Consider the following 25,203-nt stretch of genomic DNA (forward strand, 5'->3'; position numbering starts at 1 on the left):
GTCTCAACTTTTGGGATGGGCTTATCAATCAGTGCAGGCCAATCCCAGCATCTCTTTCTATGGCAACAGTGATTGGTTTAGGAATAGGCTCTTGACCTTTGCTAGTAGTGAGGATAATGTGACCACAGAGTTGCTGGTTGTTCATTTGTGGAACTGGAGAATGAAGCCAACAGCAGAGGAAAGAGCTAGTGTGTCAGGGAGAATCCAAATCTGGACAACATGATTTGAACCCTTTAGCCAAGCGACATCTAACAAAACTATCTTGAGCTATTCAGTTACGTGAGCCAACAAATTCCTTTTTCTACTTAAGCCAATTTGAGTTGGATTTTATGTCATCTACAACCATACATCCTTACTGAATCAATACTAACTTGTGTGAGGGTAGATCCATAAACAATACACATAGGAAAAGTTGGGGCACCTGGGTAGCTCAGTGGGTTAAGCTGCTGCCTTCCACTCAGGTCATGATCTCAGGGTCCTGGGATCGAGCCCCACAGCGGGCTCTGCTAATCGGGGAGCCTGCTTCCTCCTCTCTCTCTGTCTGCCTCTCTGCCTACTTGTGATCTCTATCTGTCAAATAAATAAATAAATAAATAAAATCTTAAAAAAAAAAAAAAGTAAATGAACATGAATATACTTGAGAGACAGACCTAACTAGAACTAAAGGAGTAGACCGATAAATGGTTCAAAGGTTGAGAGGGAACTAGACTGGGGCAAGAGCTTGACAATCAGTCAAAAGAACTTAAATTTAATGGAATAGAAAATATAGCCATGAAACTTGGAAGCACAAAGAGATGTACTAAAGTGAAGATTTAGAATGATTAATCTGATGGGATAGATCGGAGCAGAGGAAGAAGTCAGAAAGACCACCTCTGTTTTCCTGCTCCTTGCATAGCATTCATGTTGGCCTCCTTCCTTCCCACTAATTCAAGTTCCCTAAATACACTCTGGCCTGAGAGCCTTTGTACTTGTTCTTTTCTCTGCCTGGAAAGTTCCTTCCCCCAGACATTTGCTTGGCTTTCTCTCTCATTTCACTCAGACTACAATTTGAACATGACTTCATCAAAGAGGCCTTTCCAGATCAATTTACCTAAGGTATTAAAAAAACCACACTACTCTTACCTGTATCTTTGTCCTTCTAGTTTGTTTTGTCCTCGTGGCATTCATCGCTACATGACATTGTACTGTACATCTATTTGTTGTACATGTATTGTCTTAACTATAATGAGATTCCAGGAGAGCAGGGACTTGTTTTATTTACTGATGTAATCCTGGTAAGTACATCAGAGGATGGCACATAGAAAGCCCCCAATAAAAGCTTGTTTGAAGATGAATGAATGAGTTAAGTGCAGTGAATAAGGAGAAAAAAAAATCAGAAGAGGGATGAGTTGGTCACTTAAATTCCTAGCACATTCCTATCATTTCGGCCAAAAACTCTGCTTAAGGCTCTCACTTCTGCTCCATCTCCCCCAAAGGAAAGACAATTTAGGGAAGTTCGCTACTGCTAAAGCAGATGCTTCCCTGGATGATTCTGGTGAGAACGTTACTTTCTCCCGAGGTACCCCTGTTTACAAGAATTATCTCCGATCCCAGAGTTGGCAGGGCTCTTTCTCCATCTTAGCTCCAAGGAGAGCTCTGAGAGAAAAACGAGGTGGTGGTGGCTGAAAGACTCAAACGTTCCAAATTACGTCTCTTCCCGGAGATCAGCAACCAGGTGAATTTCAGAATGACGACAACTTGGAGGGGCAAGAGTCACGTGCCGGGTGGTTAGGGTACCAGGGTAATCTCCGTTGATCCTTCCTGACCACCCAGCTTTCTACGGCGGCCTGTACTGAAACAAGCACGCCAACACGTCAGGGCAGAGTAGTGCTTTCACCAAGTTTCCTTCCCAAGCCGCTGCTCCCCGACCTCTCTTCTCCCCCAACCACCCCTCCCCCCCGCAACCTGCAGGCTCAGCCTCCGATTTCCGCCGATCCCGGCTGGAGGGAGCCGGGAATCCAATTACTTTTCCCAAAGGAGCGCAATCCACTCCTCAGGCCGCCAAGAGAGGAGCGGGGGGTCGAGCAGCCGCAGAGCAGCCCCTCCCCCACCGCCGGGGCCTCCGGGCCCCGGCAGCCCCGGGCGGGGCGAGGCGAGCGGTGGAGGGGCGCGCAGCCCCGCCGTGGGGACTATTTGTCCTTCCGCGCGTCGCGCTGCGGCCCCGGCGCCGACGTCGACCGACCTGAGTGGCAGGAGATTAGCCAAGGGCTTCCCCCGCCGCGCGCCCCCGGCCAATCGGCGCCGCGCAGGCGGTGCTCGAGGGCCGCGCACACGCACATTCCAGGATCGGCGCCTCACGCGAACGGCCTCCACCCCGCGCACGCTCCCCGTCCTCCCCCGCCCTGTCGGCCGCACGCGCGCCCCTCCTCGGGGCCTTCTCCAGGTCCAGGCCTGGACCGCGTCTCCTGGGCCCCAGATGCTGCTCTCTAAAGTGAAAGTGAAATGAGGAAAGAAGACCAAGTGGTCTGTAGGGGAAGGGTAATTAGCATCTGTGTCAAGGTTTACACTCCTGCTCCGCCGTCCAGGCTTGCCTAACAGATGGAGGGAAGCTACAGAGACTCCCTGAGGAGGAAGAAAGAGGACATCCCTCCTGGTTCCTTAGAGAGTGGGTGGAGAACTCTTGAGTGTGGTCTAGTAAGAGGATCTTAAACTGGTGGATTTCTCACTGGGTTTTCTGCTGTGGCCAGAGCCCTCGACACAACCTTTCTCCATCGGGAAGAAAAAAAAAAAAAAAAAAAAAAAAGCAACCCTTTCTCCTGCACACACTGTCAGACTTATGAGGCCACAACTGACATACTGCTTGGAGGAGAAAGTGCACTACTGTGTCTTGTTTTTCCTTTTGAATTCCGTCCTCCTGAGACCGTGGCTGACCCTTAGGCCCATGGCCGTCCTGAATGTGATTGACGTGCGTGATTAGCAGGCTAGTGAGAGAGAACCAGGGAAATTGCTATCAAAACAATTACATACAGGGACGTCAGAACAATGGCTTGAGAGCCCCCAGGGACTTAGAGACCATCCTAGCTCTGCCACGGATGCCCTCTGGGACCGTGGCCAAGTCACATCATCTCTTTGTGTCTTCGTTTCCTCCTGGTAAGTTGAAACTATTCTTACTGCTGCCTGTCTCAAACTATATTATAAAAAATAAACTTAGGTATCAGAGGTGAAAACATGGAAGTTTTCGTTTTGGGGGGAAGGTGTTGGTGGTGGTAGAAAGGCGTTTCTTGGGACAGAAGATTCTGTAACAGGAAGCCATCTGACCTTCAGCCTACAGAGTGGTCATTTCAATTAAATTTAATACCCATCTTTTGAGACCAACTCCGTAGCTGCAGAGTTCTGTGTTAGGTGCTAAGTGGTCTTCATAAGACTTATAATCTAGTAAAGCCATGCTAATTCCTGCATTCTCAGACCTTCTCCCTTGTCGGTGCCAGCTCCCATTCCTAAGTCTTGGCGGTTTTCATCCTCCACTTGTGTTCAAGGACCACAGAGCATTGCGTGCTATAGGAACAGAATGATGCTGTGGTTGGGGCTCCTCATTTGAGTCTAAGATGTGGCTTGGGGTTCAGATATATCTGAATATGTCTGTGGAATGGACGGCCTCAAAAGCCCCTTTTGTGGAGTGGCTGAGGAGCTTCCTGGGACAGACGTGTGCTTAGTGAAGAAGGAGCTGAACACAGTGAGCTCTAGGTAGGAAAGACTCAATATTGAAAAAAGGAGAGGTCCTTCTGCATCTAGTCTCCTGGCCTTCATCTGAGTCCTGTAGATGTGGGAAAGGGGAAAGAAGATGGAGAGAGGCTGTAGGTGAAAACTGAACTATCTGTTTCAAACTTTCAAGTCCCACATTTCACATTCGGGTACATACTCTCACCTTTACAAGAAAAGATGAAGCTATGGACAAAAATGCAAGCAACAGAAAACTTGACTAGTGGTGCCTTTTGAAAGAGAAGGAATTTATTATCTCATAAAATAAGTTTGAAGCACAGTCGTTCCTATATTGATTAATTGAGTAACTCAATGTTGTTGTTGAGGACCAAAGGGGATTTCTTCTTTCTGCTCTGCCATCCTCAGATGTTACTCTCGGGCCATCTCCCTTCAAGGCTGTACCCTAGCTTCTGTGTTTTTGGCATCAGATGCAGTAAGGGCATTGCCCAAAGAAGAGGAACATTGTCTCCCACCTGTTTCTGTCTTTCTCTGTCTGTCACTTTCTCACAATAAAAAAAGGATAACCCTAGTTCCTAGAGGCCCCTGGCAGAACTGAGTCCCATTGGGCAGGACCTAAACTAACTGCTTATAAAAAGGATGATGTCAAACATAATTTACATAATTTACCCCTCCTGCTGGGGAGAGAGAGAAATCACTTTCTGTGAGCACGTAGGAGGCTATCATCCTAACAACATCAAATTTTGCCATGGGAAAAAAAGAAGGAAAAGTGACTGTGGTTTAGGTCTGAGGAGTTGCTTCAACTTTCCTTTCCTCTACTTCAAAATGTTTCTGTGTCTACTCTCCTCCATCACTTCTAAGTTTTTCTATCTTACTTCATATTCCTTTTTTTCCCTCTCTCTCTCAATGGAGAGGTAACCCAGCTCCATTTCAGGATCTGGCCCTCCATTTCTCTACCTCCCTAAGACCTTGCTCTTGTCTTAGCCCCTCACAGTCGTCCCTAAGCCACATGCAGTTACCTGCAGGCATCCACCCAGCATTCCACTAGTGAGAGTTAGAGATATGAAGCTCCTTTTGTTGTGCCAGGAGGATCCAGATTGAAAGATGCAAGAACTTGTTCAGATCCTATTCAGTGGGGCTCGGGCCAAGGACAAGCTTCATTCATCTTCATCTATACGTAGGGCTTCTCTGCCTCAGCAATGTGGGAGGATACATGGTATCCTCAGTGACTTGGTTTTATACTGCTTCCATTTTTACCTTCTCCCTCTCCACTGATAGAGTCTCCTGGAGTTTGGATCCCACTCTGTTTTTCTGAGTCACAACCTGGTGGAACATTGATATTGGCTTGGTTTGAACCTGAAACTTGTTCCATTTCTTCCCTATACTCATATTCATTCTTTTTTTTTTTTTTCTTAACAAATTTTAAAATGTTGACTCTTTCAAGGATGGCAGTATGTGCTAAGGAGACATTGGCAAATAAGCTAGAATTCTCTGCCTTCAATGATTTTACATTCTGGTGGTGGAACTTTGTTTCTCCACAAGGTGTGGCATGAAATTCAAGGCTATCTCAGGAAACCTTCAAAGCAAAGTAGCCGAGTTGTTAACTCTCTGCAGCATAATCTATTTTTTAATTCTTCAAAAACAACTACCACTATTAGTGGAAATTATTTTGATCTTTACACAGCTCATAACATCTTTTCACAGAGGCTATTGTTTCAGACAATTACACTTTCCAACAAGATAAACACCATGTAGGGCAATGCACTTGTGGTACAGTACATTTTATTAATAACATGTCTTGTCAGCTGAGCGGGCTAGGCTATGGATGGATGATTATAGCAAAAAATGGAACCTGTACCTGATATAAATTTATGTATCATCTGAATTGTTACTCTATCTCTGCTCGCAGTCAGGAACCTGCCAGATCTTATTCAACAGAATGGTTTGTAGATGCTTTGGCAGAAGATAAAAATATTTCCTATTAATCTGCCTGCCTTTGGCTATACCCACCTGAGGATATATAGTAAAATCAAATTTTAATTTTTTTAGCATTTTCATATTTCACCTAGGTTTGCCACTTTCATTTTTAGTAGAAAACAGGCTCTCCAAAGAATGCCTATACTATATTGAAATATAAAACTGCTTATGTATTTTCAACTAATAGCACTTGTACTTCACATGGTTTCATGGGCACTCAGTGTCTAATTTATCTTGACAGAGTCTGAAGTAGAAGTAAACCAATTCAGACTGCAGGTCCTAAAATACAAGCCAGAGAGGGTGGATGTAGCAGAAGTGAAATGAGAGCATTTAAATGAAATATGAACTCTAGTCAATTTGAATGAATTCCCTTAGCACCTCAGTCCAGAAAACCCCATAAGGGTTTTAATCTTCACTTGACTCATGATGAAGTGCATGACCCTAAACGAGTCAGTTAATTAATCTCAGTGTCTTGGTGTCCCCATTTTTACAACAGGGTTAATAAGGCAGGTAGTGCGCCTGTACTTGGAATTTGGGAGAAAATTATACTTTTCTGAAATGTAGCTGATAATTATCAATCAATTATCAATGGGAATTTATTAAGCCCTGCATTTACCCAGCACTATAGAGAGAGAGACTAGCAAGCCTTAAACATAAATAAAATGATGAAGAAATTTGTGTTGCTTGAATGAATAAGAAAATGAATCAGTGAGCTACCTACTATGTGTCAGGTCCTCGGCTATGGAAGATCCAAGATGTATCCTTGCCTTTAAGAAACTTTCTAGTAAAATAAGTCATATATACAATGAAAGGTATTTAACACTTGAGGTATGAAATGCCCAGTAAATTTTATGGTCCATCATCCTCAAACTAGAACTCTCAGATTCTCAGCTTCACTATGGCTTCTTCCATAGAATTGACTGGCTTGAGAATGTGCATATAGTTTTTTTGTGTAAAGGTAATAGAGTATGTTTCATAAAAGACTTAAATATAGACATATGTTTCATTAGAATAATATTTTGCAAGGAAGTGGAATTGAAGTATAAATTCAAGGGGAAAATATATAGAACTATTAAAGATTAAGAACTATTTATAAAATTCTCAAAATTTTTATTGAGGTACAACACTCATACAGTAAAATGCACAAACCACCTCTTAAATTGTGATATAGGTGATTCCCCTTCCTACTATGATCTTTCTTAGTTAATCTCCTCCCCCCATCCCAGAGATAACCATTATTCTGACTTCTCATGCCATAGACTACTCTAGCCTGTTCTTGAAAGTTGTATAAAGTAAATTATACAGTATGCTGCCTTTTGTGCCAGGCTTCTTTTGTTCAACATTATGTCTGTATGACGCATCCATTGTTGCATACACCAGAGTCCATTCTTTTTAATTATTTCAAAATAGCTTTTCTCAAAGTGTGGTCTGAGAATCCTTGGGGGGGTGCCTGAGGATTTTCAGGGGGGGTCCATGAATCAAATTCTTTTCATAATAATTTAGGATTTTATTTATTTGTCTTTTTCAGTGCATTGATGTTTCAATATATGATGCAAAAGCAATGATGGTTAAAACTGCTGGCACTTTAGCATGAATTTTTTCCCTTGGGTCCATACTTTTTGTGTCCTCTCTGAAATATCTTTTGTCTACCTTCAGGACATGAATATTTTCTCTGATTTTTTCCCCAAAACTTTTATAATTTTAGATTTTACATTTAGGACTATGATCCAGTTCAAGTTAATTTATGCATATGGTGTGACTTTGGGATCAATAGTCCTTTTGTTTTCTTAATATGGATGTACAGTGTCCAATTACTACAACAATACTTACTATAAAAACGACTCCTTCTCCATGGAATCACATTGGCACTTGTCAAGCTGACTGTATATTTATTCTATTTCTAGACGTTGTATTCAGTTTCATTGATCTATATATATCTATCCTTTAATAAAACCACAGTTTGAGAAGAATTGTTCTGTTAATATTGAATCTTCTGATCCATGAACATGGTATATTTCTCTATTTATTTAGGTATTCTTTAATTTCTTTCAACAGTCTTTTGTACTTTCTAATATAAATATCTTTTGTTATATTTATTCATAATTTTAAAAAATTTTTGTTTATTTACCTACTGTAAACAGAGTGGAGTTTTGAATTGCATTTTACAATAGTTTGCTGTTAGTATATAGAGATATATGTTTAATGCTTGCTTTAAACAGGTTCTTATATATGAATCCTGTATTCTGAGACCTTTCTAAGTTTACTTATGGGCTCTAGTAATTGTTTTCTAGATTCATTAGGTTTTTACATTAATAATCAAGTAATTTGCATATATGGACAATATTAGTTCTTCCTTTTTTTATCTTAGTGACATTTATTTCCTTTTCTTTTTCCTCTCAGTGACCAGGACTTTTAGTACAATGTTAAATACATGTAATAATAATGGCATGTTTGCTTTATTCCCATTGTAGGGGAAACCATCTTTTATTGCTAATTATGCTGTAGTTTTATAAATCCCTTTATTCATTTGAGGAAGTTCCCTGATATTTCTGGTTTGCTGAAAGTTTTTTTTATCAGGGATGAATGTTGGATTGTGTCAAATGCATTTTCTTTATCTATTGAAATTAGCATACTGTTTTTTTCTTTTAGTGAATTACATAGTTACAGTGAATTACATTGGTTGGTTTTAAATTCTTAAACTAATCTTTCATTTCTGGGATAAATTCTACTGAGTCCTGAAGTGTTAATCTTTTTATATATGGTCCATTTGATTTGCTAGTGTTCTGTTAAGGATTTTGTCTCTATCACCATGAAGGATATTGGTCTGTAATTTTTTTTTAATATCAACTTTGTCAGGTTTTGATATTCAGCTTATGTTGGTGTTTTAGTTTCCTAGGGCTGCTGTGACAAAATACCATGGACTGGGCTTAAACAACAGAATTTATTTTCTCATAGTTCTGGAGGCTTGAAGTTCAAGATCGAGTTGTTGACAGGTTTGGTTTCTCCTAAGACCCCTCTCCTTGGCTTATAGATGGCAGTCTTCTCACTGTGTCTTCACATGGCCTTTCTCTTTAAAACCACATGTCCCTGTTGTCTCTTCCTCCTCTTATAGGGATGCTAGTCAAATTAGATTATGACCCTACTCTAAGCATATTGTTTTAATTTACTCACCATAATAAAGATTTTACTTCCAAATGTGGTTATATTCTGAAATATGAAGAGATGGGACTTCAACATATGAGTTTTCAGGGAGGTGGGACACAATTCAGCCAATAACTGCTAGCCTTATAAAATAAGTTGGAGAGTGTTCTTTCCTCCACTGTTTTCTGAAAATCATTTGTGTAATTTCAGTGTTTTTATCAGTGAAACTATCTGACCCTGGAGTTTTCTTTGGGGGAAGGTTTTTTATGACAGTTCAATTTGTTTATTGGATGTAGGACTATTTAGATTTTCTGCTTTTCCTTGTGCCTATTTTGGTACATGGTAAATTTCAAGAAATTTGTTTTTTTCATCTATGGTGTTGAATTTGTTGTCATAATATTGTTTGTAGTGTTGTGTTATTATTCTTCTAATGTCTGTAGGATCTCTGTTGACAGCTAATTCGTCTTAAGCCCTTGTTTTAAACAGTCATACTCATTTTAAAGAACTCAAGAGGAAAAGAATTCAAAAGTTGTTTGTTTATTCTAGATGCTTGGCTTTACCACGTAAAATTAGCTTATCGGGGCGCCTGGGTGGCTCAGTAGGTTGAAGCTTATGACTTCAGCTCAGGTCATGATCCCAGGGTCTTGGGATCAAGCCCCACATGGGGCTCTCTGCTTAGTGGGAAGCCTGCCTCCTCCTCTTTCTCTCTCTCTCTCTCTGCCTACTTGTGATCTCTATCTGTCAAATAAATAAATAAAATCTTAAAATTAGCTTATCAATTTCTACAAAAAGACTGGGATTTTGATTTGTTTGGAGAAAATTGCCACCTTAACAAAATTAGATCTTTAGATTCATGAACATGGTTTATGTTTATTTGTATCTTTTTACATTTCTCTCAATTTATATGTTTTAAATTTCTCTCATGAGTATATCGTGGTTTTCAGGATACAAATATTGCACAAATTTTGTTGGAATTATTCCTCAGTATTTTCTATTTTTTAAAAATTTTATTGTTTACATTTCAATTTCCAGTTGTTGGTTGCATATATTTTTATATTGATATTATATCCTGTGAATTTGTTAAACCATTTTTAATTCTAGCAGCTTTTTTGTTATTTTTGATATTTATATACAAATGGTATATAAATACATATATAATTATGTCATCTATGAATAAAGACAGTTTTCTTTCTTTCTTTTCAATCTATGTGCTTTTTATATCCTTTTTTTGTCTTATTGCACTGGCTAGATTCTTGAGGAAAATGTTGAGAAGAAGCAATAAAAGCAAATATCCTTGGGGCACCTGGGTGGCTCAGTGGGTTAAGCCGCTGCCTTCGGCTCGGGTCATGATCTCAGGGTCCTGGGATCGAGTCCCGCATCCGGCTCTCTGCTCGGCGGGGAGCCTGCTTCCTCCTCTCTCTCTCTGCCTGCCTCTCTGCCTACTTGTAATCTCTCTCTGTCAAATAAATAAATAAAATATTAAAAAAAAAAAAAAAAAAAGCAAATATCCTTGCCTTGTTTTCAGTCTTGGAAAGGAAGTAATTCAGTTTTTTGTCATTAGTTATGATATTACAAATACATGTTTCATAGTCTTTTATTAGATTGAAGAAGTTTCCTTCCATTCATAGGTTGCTGAGACTAATACATGTCTTCTTAATGTTATATGAGATGAAATGGGAAGTACATTATGAAGCACATCTGCATATAGGAGTATGATGATTGTCTCAAGAAAAAGCACTTGTGCAACTGAATTGTGAACTGAACTGGTTGTTTTTTTCCTAGAACATCGTTTTTACTTGATAAAAAACAAGACAAACTATTACTCTGATTAAAGTATTTGGCAGATATTTTGTTAAGAAAAAAATGGAGTGAGCCTTTTTTTTTTAATTTTTTTTTTTTTAAGATTTTATTTATTTATTTGACAGAGAGAAATCACAAGTAGATGGAGAGGCAGGCAGAGAGAGAGAGAGAGGGAAGCAGGCTCCCTGCCGAGCAGAGAGCCCGATGCGGGACTCGATCCCAGGACCCTGAGATCATGACCTGAGCTGAAGGCAGCAGCTTAACCCACTGAGCCACCCAGGCACCCCTGGAGTGAGCCTTTTACTTCAAGGCAAACAAATAACTTATTTGTTGGCATTGATAAGATTTGCATTTTTTTTAAAGATTTTATTTATTTATTTGACAGAGAGAAATCACAAGTAGATGGAGAGGCAGGCAGAGAGAGAGAGGGAAGCAGGCTCTCTGCTGAGCAGAGAGCCCGATTTGGGACTTGATCCCAGGACTCTGAGATCATGACTTGAGCCGAAGGCAGCGGCTTAACCCACTGAGCCACCCAGGCGCCCCAAAATTTGCATTTTTGAGCAAAAATAGAATTTTGGAAAATTTATATTCACTATTCTGGGCTTAACATCTTCCCAGTACTTCACAACTTTTCTATTGAGATTGGTGGTGATATTAACAAATGTGATTTTTCTGACATACAATGAAGTATGTCAGTATTTGGAAGATCTGCATATAATAGTGAATGAGTATTTTAAGAAACTATCACTTATCAAGTTTTGTTGTAATATTAAAGAAGACAATTCAAAAATTTCTGAGAAGACTATTAAAATGATCTTTCTCTTTTCCATTATATGTTTTTGTAAGGCCAGATTTTCTTCATATACCTTAACAAAAGAACACATTGTGACAGATTGAGATTGAAGCAGATATTAAAATATAATGTGTTCTATTAAACCTTACTATTAAAAAATTTGCTAATAATTAAAATAAGGCTACTACTTCTTACCAGTATTTTTATTTGGAAGATATTGTCATACATGAAAATAGGTACCTTAACATGTAGTGGATTTATTATTTTTTAAAAATATTTTATTTATTTATTTGACAAAGATCACAAGTAGGCAGAGAGGCAAGCAGAGAGAGAAGAGGAAGCAGGCACCCTACAGAGCAGAGAGCCCGATGTGGGGCTCGATCCCAGGACCCTGAGATCATGACCTGAGCCGAAGGCAGAGGCTTAACCCACTAAGCCACCCAGGGGCCCCCAAAATTTACCATTTTAACTATTTTTAGGTGTATAGGTAAGTGACCTTAAGTACATTCACATTGTTAAGCCATTGTCACCACCATTCTTCTCTATAACATTTTCTGTTCCCAAACTGTAACTGTTTATGCATTAAGCAATAACTCTGCCCTTCTTCCTAGCCCTTGGCAACCATCATTTTCTTTTCTGTCTCTATGAATTTAACTACTCTAGATACCTCCTATAAGTGAAATCATACAATATTTGTGTGTATGTGTATCTGTCTCCTTTCACATAACTTCTTTAAGGTTTATCTGTGTCATTGTTGTTATTTAAAAAATAGGTTAATAAACATTTAAAAATGTCTCAGTCCTAATTTTTAATATGACACATGTTTATAGAAATGCCCAAGTAGATTTTAAAAAGTCACTGGTGTCCTCAATAAGTTTTAGGAATATAAAGGAGTCCGGAGACCAAAAAGTTGGAGAATCATTGCTACATAATATGCCAGTGTATGTATGTACGTATGTGTGTACGTATGTATATGTACTGTAATTTACTTAACCTTTGTATTGCTGAGGAATAGTTGGTTTTTCTTCAGTTTTTGGTTATTATGGATAAAGTTGCCATGAGTACTTTTGTATATTGTCTTTTAGGGGATCTCTATACTACTTTCCATCTGATGTCTAGGAGTGGAATGGTTGAATGTTTGTGGCTCATTTGGCTCACCACCATGAATAGTGGTGGATATCAAATTGTTCTTGTATTTATGTCCCATTGGATACATTTCAAAGAATATTGTGTAATAGATTATTTTAAATGCTACTATTTATAATATACATGATATTTATTGTTTGCATTTACTTAAACTTATGAAAAATTATAGATAACAACTTAAATGTGTGAAGCAATTATCGCTTAAATATATTGTTTTAGGAGGTATACAAGGAAAGAGTTTTAAAGATTAACAGATAGGAGACCCTTCAAGAGTTCAGAAGAGCAAGGTGATTGAGGATTGTGCAGGTCTCTTCTTCTCCCTGTCTTTATTCCCCTCTTTTGCTGTCTTCTTCATGACTTAACCAGTCATTTGACAGATATTTACTTAACAACTATCACATGCCAGATACTCTGTTGCACATTGGGAGTATACCTATGAACATGACAGGCAAGATTTGACTCACAGTTTAGTGAAGAAAACAGTAAATCTAAAAACAATCCCTTGAAATAACTATAAATGATGTTAAAGCACATGAAGGAAACAAATGTATGATAGAGCATAGTGGTAGCATTGGCTTTTATGTAAGCTGGTTATGGTGGCTTCATGCTGGAGAAGCTGACTGTACCTAAGAGCCAAGAGGAGAGCATTCCAGGCAGAGAGGCTCATCCTGAGAACATTAACAAGGCTTTGAAGAAGGAGAAACTTGGAATGTTCCAAAAACTGAATCTAGGCCACTGTGACAGGATTATAGTCAGACTTCAAGTCTTTTTGAAAAAGAAGTTACATAGTCAGCCCTTGCAGGTATCTGTACACAAAATCTATAGTCAATACAAACTGTATATAAGGTAATGATAAAATTTAGAAAACACGCTAATGTTCATGAGAAGTGACAGAAGTGAACAAGCCTCCACTTTCCCCTGGAGCCAGGGGCCAGGGAAGGAAGGCTGAGTAAATAAACCCCAGTAGCTCCATCTATATCAATACTAGCACTGCTCTCATCCTGGCAGAAGTATCGGCCCATTGAAGGAGAGATTGTGTCTTATTAATTTGTATCTCCAGTGCCTAGTATTGTGTTTGGTCTAAAGAAGATGCCTAATCTATGTATGTCTTGTCTTTTTTTTTTTTTTAAAGATTTTATTTATTATTTTAGAGGGGAGAAGGGCAGAGGGAGAGAGAGAGAGACTCTCAAGCAGGCTCCATACCCAGCACAGAGCCTGATGCTGGGCTGGACCGCATGACCCTGAGATCATGACCTGAGACATGACCAGAACCGAAATCAAGAGTCAGACGCTTGACTGACTGACCCATGCAGGTACCCTTAATCTGTGTGTGTCTTAAGGGAGGAAGAAACAGGAACTGCAATTTATGTCATGCCAATCTCTGTGCTAGAGCCATTTAAACAAAGTCAAAAGACAGAATACTGGGGTGGGGGTCAGGGGAAGGCAACATGCACAACAGGCAATAGGCTGATATGCTTACTAGACTTTTAAAATGAGCATATTGGTTAAGATCATCTGTTCCAGAGAAAGATATACTGTTTTGAAGGCAAATTAGGCATAAGGTGAGCATTTTAGTTGCTAAAGGGGAGCCAGAACACAAGAGAGACTAGGAAACAGAGAGAGAAAGAAAGATGCAGAATGAATGAATGAATAAATGAATGATGAATCTGAGATGTGTGTGTAGCTCATTTTTTTTTTTTAAGATTTTATTTATTTATTTGACAGAGATCACAAGCAGGCAGAGAGGCATGCAGAGAGAGAGAAGGGGAAGCAGGCTGTCTGTCAAGCAGAAAGCCTGATGTGGGGCTCGATCCCAGGACCCTGAGATCATGACCTGAGCCGAAGGCAGAGGCTTTAACCCACTGAGCCACCCAGGTGCCCCAAGTGTTTAGCTCATTCTTTTTTTTTTTTTTTAGATTTTTTATTTATTCATTTGAGAGAGAGACAGTGAGAGAGAGAGCATGAGCAAGGAGAAGGTCAGAGGAAGAAGCAGACTCCCCATGGAGCTGGGAGCCCGATGTGGGACTCGATCCCGGAACTCTGGGATCATGACCTGAGTCGAAGGCAGTCGTCGAACCAACTGAGCCACCCAGGTGTCCCCGTGTAGCTCATTCTTAATCTGGTACCCTTAGAGCTGACCTTCAGATGTTCCCCCACCGTGTTTTTTCTCTTCAACTGGTCTCACACTCAAGGTACAAATAGAAACAGAAGAGACATATCTGGGGCGCCTGGGTGGCTCAGTGGGTTAAAGCCTCTGCCTTCGGCTCAGGTCCTGGGATTGAGCCCCACATCAGGCTCTCTGCTCAGCAGGGAGCCTGCTTCCCCCTCTCTCTCTGCCTACTTATGATCTGTCTCTCTGTCAAATAAATAAATAAAGTCTTTAAAAAAAAATCAGTTAAAAAAAAAAAAGAAGAGACATATCCCTTTCACACTGTCCAGCTTCAGAGAGAATGACAAAAGCCTGAGTAACTTGTTAATTGAATGAAGACTCCCAGATGTATGTACTGTCTTTTGAAAAGCTTTGTCAGAACTTGTAACTAACATATGTGTATACTATATGTATTTATTATCAATTACCATAGTTTTTTCATTACATAATATAATGTTTTAATTTTGAGGAGGAAACAAGATAATTTTTGCATTACATGATTTTTTCTATTTTAACCAAGCTAATTTCTGTTAAGTTCATTTGTTCATCTTATTGGGCACCTACTATGTGCAGCTGGTCCAAGGACAGCATATGGAGCAGGAATGAATAAAACAAAGTCTGTGACCATGGAGTTTTTGTTCCATGTGGGAGTGAGGTAGGACAGATAGTAAACAGATAAGGAAATAAGTTACAATACATAATGTCGGGTAATAATAGTACAAAGAAACTAGAGCAAGGAAAGGTGTTCAGCTAATGTATGCTTAAAGTTGAGAGAAGCAAGGTAAATGATATTGGGTAGAACTTATATCGAGCCAAGAACATCACAACCATGAGGACCCCAACCCTATCTCTTCTCACAGTTCTCGGGCTGATTTTCATTCACTTAAGTTCAGGTAAAACCGAGTTTGTCAGAGCAAGACCTGGAATTCAAATGGTAACAAAGATGGTATAAATGCCTGAAAAAAAATGTTTTAAATGTCATCTGTTCCCACCTGTGCTTTCCAATCTGCTGACAAACTAATAGCTAAAATAAAATGAAGGAAGTATAGTTCCAAATGGTTTAGTATAACAGTGTGATGGTTGGTTTGAAGGAACAGAAGATATTAGTGCAATCAATAAGATTTGAAAAAAAGCAGGCCTTAGAGGTCTAGAACTAGTATTAGTGTTAAACTGGTTTTGTTTATACTGATACCTTTAAAAAGTTCTAACCAGGATCACTCATGGCAAACTAATACCACAGCCAATGGTTCAATCTCTCTCCTCCTAAGCTTACTCTATTGAATTTATTCCAAAATTCTTTCTCTTCCTCTCCCTTCTGTTACTTTCCTCTTTCTTCTTCCTTCTTTCTATCTAGACTTCATGTAATCCTATCCGGAGCCATGGCTTAGTAAACCACCTATATGCTGATGACTCTAGTTTATATGTTTAACCTTGTTTTTTCTCCTGAGTTTTAGACTAGTGTATCGAACTGCTTACTCAGTAGCTTTACATGTATGTCTAATAGTTATTTCAAATTAAACATGGTTAAAATAGAAAGCTTGATTTCTGTGTGCCCTCCCCACTTCCCAAATATGGACCTCCCTAAATCTTTTCCATATCAATAAATGTTGCCTCTATTATTTATCCTATTGCTTCATACAAGTATCTAGCTTTCTCACTTTAATGCACACCCCACATCCAATCCATCAGGAAGTTTTATTGGCTCTTATCCCAGATTGTATCTGGAACCAACCATTTCTCATCATCTCTACTTCAATAGCCCTCATTAAAAGATGTCATTATATCTTGGCTAGTCTGCTGCAGGAACATCCTACCTAGTCTCCCTCACTAGTACAGGTGAACCAAGGCTAGAGGGAGTTGAGGCCCTTTGTGAGCCTGAGGCTTAGAGTACATGGTGTCTGCTCCAGAGTAACCACCATGATGTGGTCACTGGGACTAGGCTGGGGTCTGCAAGGTTGCTGAGAGACTGTGCTCTGGGTGCACAACTGGAACAGAGCCTGAAGTTCTTCCCTACACACTTGCACCACTGATAGATGATACAGCAGGATCTAGAAAAAGCAAAATCCAACAGTCAGGAACCAGGAAGAGAAACCCTTTTCTTTCTACAATGTTCTTCCCATGCTCTCTACTGATAAAGTTCAGTTGTGCTCATTTTAAGGGGGGGGATGTTGCAGAGAGTGAGTAAAGGGTGAGTTTAGAGCTGAGAGGCAATAAATTGATAGCTGGCACAGTATATTTCAAAATAATCAATGAATCTTAAATATTTTCACGAATCACCATAGTGTAAGGCTTATTATTGTCTTCATTTTGGGGATTATAAATAAATTACATGGAACTGGAATTTAAATTTAGAAAGTACAATTTGTATATCTTTGTTTCATTCTTTATTTTTTTAAATTTTATTTATTTATTTATTTTTTAATTTTAGGGTGGGAGGCCAGAGAGAGATAAGCAGACTCTCTCCCCAGCTCAGAGCTCCATCCCAGGATCCTGAAATCATGACCTGAGCTGAAAATCAAGACCTGGATGCTCAACCAACTGAGCCACCCAGGCGCGCCTTTCTTTGTTCCCATTCTTATGTGAAGTTCCTTCTCTGAACTTTATTGATACCATTAATGATGAAGAATCCCAAATAGTATATGACAGAAAGATGCCTGGGCATCACATGCCTAAGCTTCTGAAGCTACATCTAGCAAATGCTTGGGCATAGGGCTGAACGTGGCCAGCAACGCTTGATGGTTGGATGAATTAATAAGATGCTTCTTTCAAACTGATGCTGTCTAATGGACCAACTCTAACTGCTTTCCTGTGTGAATCGCTCTTTTAAGAGCAGAACTAGTCTGTTGGTCCAGATTAGTTCATCACAATATGTAACTAGCCCATCATAATAGCTACCTGCCAAAACAAGTCTCTGAGGCTATGATAGGGGAAGATAAGATTTGAAAGATGACTAAAAATGAGAGATGGTGTGGACTGAATGTTTGTGTCCCCCCAAAATGCACATGCTGAAGCCCTAATGCCCAGTGTAGCTGTATTTGATGAGGTCTCTATGGAAGCAATTAAAGTTAAATGAGGTCATAAAGGTGGGATTCCCTTCTGATAGGATTAGTGCCCTTCTAAGAAGAAACACCAGAGAACCTGCTCTCCACCCCTCTCCCCCACCCCCAAGCATTCACCGAGAAAAGGCCATATGTGCCTATAGTGGGAAAGTGGCCATTTGCATCCCAAGGGGAGAGCTCTCATCAGACACAAATCCTACTGGCATCTTGATCTTAGACTTCTAGTATCCAGAACTGTGAGAAAATAAATTTCTGTTGTTTAAGCCACCCAGCCTATGGCATTTTGTGATGGCAGGAGGTAAGTATAAAAGACACTATAAAAGAATAAATAAAATGAGGCACTATCTAGAAAAGGTGAGATCGGGGGTGCCATAGGTAGGCTAGGGCAGCATGAATATTCAAGATATTTGTGTATGTGGGGGTAGGGAAGAAACATGGAAAAGAGGAGAGTGGAGGAATAGCAAAAACAAATTTCTTTTACTATGTCATCATTTTGCTTAAAATTGGCCTTTTTTAACCAACAGAGGGAAATGAATCAGGGTATCCCCAAAACACATTAACACCCACACATTATTCTACTTGTCTTTAGAATGGTATTTTTACTTTCATCTGAATATAAGCCTATAGTAGTTTTCAAGGTAAACATTATAAAGGCTTAAATTGAGAGAGGTCAAGAAATTAGTTTTCATTCTCACATGGAGTAAAAGTTCTAAGACCTACTTCCAACCATTTAAGCCTCTCCTACAGAGACATGGACCCTCAACTGCTCACTTAACTCTTCTCAGTAAAGAGGAGCTGGAAACATTTGAGTTGAAAGGACTTCTCTACAGAAGAACTCAACACAAGGTGTAGATATATCCATATGGTTGTGAATTAGGTGATTTAGGGCTAAACTCTGAGTGGTATCTGATACTAAGCCAGTGCTCAGTACTGAGTAAGGTGCTCAGTAAAGTCACTGGATAAGCAATATAGTAAATAAAGCAAAGCATTAGAATTAAGCTTTACTTCAGATTTTGTTTTCTAGGTACAGTTTTCCCAAAAACATCCTTACCATATCTTCTCGAGAAGCTGTGGTCAGCTGAGTAATGCACTCTTTTCTGCCTCATGTGCTTATTTCCTCACTCTCCCTGTCCTTAGATTATATCTCCGAATGAAGTGCTGTCCTCAAAGTTTTTCAGGCTTTGTTTGCTGAATAATCCAAATGAAGACAGTACCCAAAACAGTGTCAAAATGCATGCTTAAAGAATATATTTTGTAAATAAACTTAGAGTATAAATTTGCGCAGATACGGAAATGTGAATAATGATTTTTTGGTAAAACAATCCTTGGCAATAAAGAGCCCTAAAACTGACATTCTAAAAACTTTCAGCATTTATGATATTGACATTTTTGGAGGATACTTCCTCATGTATAGAATGTCTATTATTTGGGATTCATCTAATGTTTCATTATGATTGGATTAAAGTCATATCTGACCAGAATATCAATAGTGATGTTATGCCTATTTTAGGGCATCCTATCTAAAGCACATGATGTCAGGGGCACTTGAGTGGCTCAGTTGGTTAAACTTCTGACTCTTGTTTTTGGTTCAGGTCATGATCTCTGGGTTGTGAGGTTGAGTCCCGCATCAGGCTCTGTGCTAGGCATGGAGCCTGCTTAAGATTCTCTCTCCCCCTGCCCCCCCCCCAAGATAAATAAAATAAATAAAGTTTTTTAAAAAGTAAAAAAGAAATAAGGTACATGATGTCCATAATATCACTTCATTAGTGATATTAATTTTGATCACCTGGCCAAGTTATTAATCCTTTTTAAAAAATGAATACCTGAATATCTGTATTTTTCTTATTTATAAAGTCATCGTAGCCTGATAACATGGTAGCAGCATAGCAGGCTTCATTATTATTGCCTTATACTCCAGCCCCTCACAACTACCAAATAAAATGTAAGCACCACAGGGGCAAGGATTATTGCCTGTTGTATTCACCAAAACAAAGTATTCCAAGCACATGGTACAGAGCCTAGCACATATTTACCAAATGAATAAATAGAAAGATAATTCTGATTGGTTAGGATGTTGAGCAACATTTATTATAATAAAACTCCTTTATAGCAATGTTAATTCATCAGACCATGGTTATAAGATATGAGAAAAGGACAGAAGATATATAATTGAAGATAATTTTAACCCCTCACTTTAGGTCGGATATTTACCAAAATTAATAGTAGCAAAACTGACTGATTTAGGATGCCTTGCAAATTACCCTTATTACTCTCTAGAGGTGATACTAATAGAAATGAAATGACTAAAAGTGAGAAAGAAGAGGTCCAAAAGGAAGAGAACGAATGTTGTATAGATACATCTAGATTTTCCTCACCAGCCCTCAGCTGGATTAACACAAGTCTCACTTTGCATGGTTCTGAAATGCATGATTTCCAGTTACCATAGTTTAGTTAAATAATCCAGTCCTATAACATCACAATTCACATTTCAGTTACCATGATTCAGTTTGGTTCAGTAATTGCATAAAGTACAAACTTTATTGCTATGTCTTCAGTCCACAAATCACCACATAAATAACATGTGCACATTGTGATCAGTGACCAATTGAATCCCTTCTTTCAAAGTCTATCAGTGATTGATCACTCTGCATCTGTTATTCATTTTATACACACACAGCAAAAGCATGTAGTTGTGTTGCAATCTTGTCTCCCAGTGATAAATTCACATGACATTTTATAAAAATGGATAGTCAAAAGAGGGAATTGGCCAATAGTACAGCAAATAACCCACACTGCTAGAAATGAAATTCACATTAAACATAAATAGAATTATAGAAGAAATAGCTGACAGTGGAAAGACTGTAGATGTACGGGCAGAAGAACTTTGTGAAGGAGAAGTTATCAACATAAAGAGAGTGGTTGCAACAAAAAGAGTGAAGATATCCCAGAAGAAGTAACACAAGCAAACAAAAAACAAACAAACAAACAAAAAAAACAAACAAAAAACCTTCCTTAACAGAACTTTTGGAGATATTTCACAACACAAATGTCAAAGGATAAACTGTTGGAAGCTAATCCAAACTTAGGAAAAAGTATAACAATTCACCAGGGCAAGATCCTTGTTTCCTGTTGTAAGTTATACAGTGAGAAGAAGGCAAGCAGTGTTTAGGTTACTCTTGATGCATTTAAAACAAAGAAATAAAACAATTCTCAATGTTTCTGATGCCTTAAATTTCAATATACTAAGTAAATAATAGCTTTATTTTTTCATTTCTCTATACATGTATGGATAAGAGATTTTACTGTTTTGACAAAAATTTTAAAGTTTGTGAAACAATCACAATATTTTCATTGATAATTATTAAGGTCATTTGGCACAGTTTCACCTTGCATGCTCAGTTTGAAAAAATGATTTTATTTATTTGAGAAAAAGAGTGAGAGAGAGCAGGAGCATGGGGAATGGGAGAGGAAGAAGCAGGCTCCCTGCTCAGTAGGCAGGACACCTGACACAGAGCTTGATCCCAGGGCCCTGTTATCATGACCTGAGCCTAGGGCAGATGCTTAACTGACTGGGCCACCCAGGTGCCCCTTGTATATTCATTTTTGAGCTTCTGCATGAAGATTGCCTTTTTTGCATTCATGGTAAAGTGCAAATTAAATGCTCAGAAATGAAAAACAGACAGTCCTTACCATAGTTGATCTGAAGAAAATAAAGAATTGGCTGGCTGGAAATGATAAACTGTAGATGTTAGCCTCCCCCTTGGATCACTCCCACGTCTGTATCTCTACCTTGTGTTTCCAAGTAATGTCTGGGCATTCCACCAGCAAGCACCTCACATACAACACATCCAAAACAACTTCCTCCTAACCCTGCCACCTACCAAAAAGCCCCAAGCAACTTTTTTCTTATACTGGTATATCAATTAGGGTTAGTGATTACTAACAGAGACCTGAAATAAGCTTAAACAAGATAAACATTTATTTTTCTGTAAAAATAAAACTCCAGAATTAGGCAACCCAGGGAGAACATGGTGATTCACCGATTTCAGGAATCCATCTTTTTGTTCTACAATCCTTAGCATGAAGTGTCTGTCTTCAAGTTACCTCATGGTCACAAACTAGCTGCTCGTGCCTCAACCATCACATTCCAGGCAGAGAGAAAGAAGAAAAAAATGTGGTCACCCTGCTGAGTTAATGTATTTAGACACATTGGATGTTCCACCCAAAGATGTCTGCCTATGTCTTATGTCATTATATCTTATTAGACATAGTAGAGACAGGAAAATGCAGTTTTTGTATGGTTTTTAGCTGGTTATGTTGCCATCTTTACTACTGTATAGGTCAATTACATAAGAAAATGGGTAGAGTGGATATTAGGTAAGCAAGTGGTAGTCTTTATCAGACATCATTAATGATTCTACCATTCACCTATTCATCAAGCTGGAAAACTAGGAATTATCTGAGACTCTTTTTTTCCTCCCTCACTGACCATATCCAAGGTTAGTTTATTTTACTTACCAAATTTCTTTCAAATTTGAAACTCCACTTTTTTTCTTTAAAGCTTCATTGCCTAAAATAGTGCATGATGCATTCTGTGTATGTTTATAAATGTTTGTGGAATGCTGATTTAATAGTTGCTTTTCAGACAATGGGGGAAATTATTGCAGTGAACTTTAAATTGGTGTCTTCAAATAATATTCAAAGAATAGTCTTATTGTATTATATAGTGTAATTCCTGGAATTCTTTAAGTCACAAAGTGTTTTTTCCCCCAAAGGACAGTTTATTTTTTTATTTATATGATTTTATTTATTTATTTGAGAAAGAGAAAGTGAGCAAGAGAGACCATGAGCAGGGGGAGGAGCAGAGGCAGAGGAAGAAGCAGACTCCCTGCCAAGCAGGGAGCATGACAACCTGGGCTCCATCCCAGCACCCTGGGAATCATGACCTGAGCTAAAGGCAGATACTTAGGCGACTGAACCACCCAGACACCCCACAAAATAATTTCTTACTTTTTAAGACTAGTGGGATTTGAATTGGTTGTTCAATTTCAATAGTTGAAATGCACACAAATGTACTCCCTTTTCTAGTATTTAGCTTTTCCCAATTGTGTAACTCTTAGTTGCTTCTGAAGTCTCTTGTACTGTGTCCTCTGAGGGACTTCTATGAGATGTTCCTTAGCCTGCCCATGAGTACGCACTACACCCCACACACCCCTACACACACGCACGGGTGAGCGCGCGCGCACACACACACACACACACAGTGATAGCTTCAAAAAATCTTGTTCCATTAGCAAGTCAAAATGTCAAACATTTCAATGGCAGGTATGAAAACGAGTAAGCCTGTCCCTGCTGAGCCACCTGCTGAATATTCCATATGCTAGGTACTAATTTTAGGAGAAAGAAAGGAAAGTTTAAAAATGTATTCTCTTCTCACTGCTCCACAAGAGCCACCTTTCCTTTTCTTCTCGTGCAGCTGCCGCAGAAGCTTACATGAATGCAAGCAAAATGCAAGTGGCACTAGAAACAAGGCTTAATTTAAAAGAATTCACCAGATGATTTAAACAAATAAACCTATTGGTTAAGCTTATTGTTCTGGAGAGAATGAACAGTAGGACTGGCCTTCAATTGATGGAATTCACTAGAAGAGAGCAGGGCTGACAAATTGGGATAAAATATTTGGCAGTTGTTTTTTATCCTAGGATAGATGACCAGCTTGCTTTAAATTCATTTCCTGAAGCTGGTGAGTGGGTGGCCAGGTCTGTATCCTACCCACCCTAGCCAAGTAACATTTCCTGACTTTGACATATTTCCTCCACTTGATTAGATATTTGACAAAGCAATGTACATCATAGGGGCCTCTGGGTGGCTCAGTTGTTAAGCATTTGCCTTTGGCTCAGGTTGTGATTCCAGGGTCCAGGAATCTGCCCCACATCATGCTCCTCACTGAGCGGGAAGCCTGCTTCTCCCTCCCCCACTTCCCCTACTTGTGTCTCTCTCTCAAATAAATAAATAAAATCATAAAGAAATATACATCACAGATCATTTTCAAAATATTATTGCTTCTTTAAATTCTGACATTCCAATATAAATGAAGACCTGTGCAAGCTCTAAACGTGCTTCGAAAATGGGTAGTTTTGACAACCTATAAAATTGACTGTTGCCTACAGTTTATAGGACGGAGCTTTATTAGTGGTCATTTTACAAATGCTATTTTACCTGTACTTGTACTTTTTTCCTTTGTAGCTCTAAATATTTCAGTTGCTCAAATAATTTGACACAGCAACATGGAGATGGGACAGTTGGAACAAATAATTCACAGATAATTTTTGTGATTTCTTCTTACATTTGAAGTCATAGTTTCATTAGGTTGGTTTTTCAATTTAAATTTCATACACAGTTGAAGTCATCTCAACGTGAATATGATTCTATGTAATAAATTAGGCCTGCAGAAATTCAAATATTCAGAAGTTATGAAACAAGGAATTAATTAGATATACAAAGGCTAATGACTCACTTGAGAAATATTCCGGGCCTCCTGTGCTTTATATTAGAAACTGTGCTCCCACCCCCAATGCCCATTTCCTTTTGCTATTGAGGTTCTTGTGACTGCTGTGTTTATTTACTGCTCCCCTCTCTCTCTCTCTTTTTTTTTTTATCAGTGCCTCATCTTCTCCTAACATTTCTATTTATTCATTCTAAAAGCCAGAGGTTTCCACAAGTGTAACTGATCAGTTAAGAATTTTTATCCTTCGGCCTTTGTGCTAAATATAAATGTAACCCTTGGCATTTTATATTTCAATTTTGGGGCGTATTTTGGAGAATTTTCATTTTCTCAAAATTTTATTTGGAACTTAATTTTTTCTCTATTTTTAAATCTGATTTTATGATTGCAGACAGAGGGTCTTCTTATTTTTATTTTATTTTATTTTATTTTATTTTATTTTATTTTATTTTAGAGAGGGCACGCACAGCGGGGAGGGAGAGGGACTGGGGCAGGAGGCAGGGAGAAGCAGGCTCCCTGCTTCTCTGCTGAACAGGGAGCCCAGAGCAAGGCTGGATCCCAGGACATGAGCCCAAGGCAGACCGATTAACCGTTAACCCACTGAGCCATCCAGGCACCCCCAACAGAGGGTCTTCTTAAGGGACTGCTTTTCCCCATAAAATATTCATTTTAGCAGAGCAAATAAAGATTTAAATGAAGGGAACCTCCATTTAATTTTAGCTGAGAAACATAATTTTGTAAAGCAGAGGAGTCAGCTCACTCTGCTACTTTTATCTCACTTTCTGCTGCATGGTCTTGGGCAGTTTATTTAACATCTCTGGCCCTCAGTTCTCTCAACTGTTAAATGTGGGTAATAACAGTACCTGCTTCTGTATGGCTGTAGGGATTAAAAGGGTTAGTATATACAAAGTGCTGTGACCCATTCCTGGCACATAGT

The 25,203-nt window shown here is 39.0% G+C and overlaps 1 protein-coding gene across 1 annotated transcript; it reads right to left on the bottom strand.

The window, feature by feature from the left end:
• Positions 1-1,238: 1,238 nt before the first annotated feature.
• LOC309866651 (uncharacterized protein) lies at positions 1,239-5,068 on the bottom strand (the record flags this gene model as incomplete). The annotated part of the gene is made up of 3 exons (XM_082734446.1): positions 1,239-1,826; positions 2,006-2,636; positions 4,954-5,068. The coding sequence occupies 3 exons, from the start codon at positions 5,066-5,068 to the stop codon at positions 1,817-1,819; spliced, it is 756 nt and encodes a 251-aa protein (XP_082590572.1). The 3' UTR covers positions 1,239-1,816.
• Between the last annotated feature and the right edge of the window lie 20,135 nt (positions 5,069-25,203).

The sequence above is a fragment of the Mustela nivalis genome (genome assembly GCF_964662115.1).
Source record: "Mustela nivalis genome assembly, chromosome: 6".
NCBI classification, from domain to species: Eukaryota; Metazoa; Chordata; class Mammalia; order Carnivora; family Mustelidae; genus Mustela; species Mustela nivalis.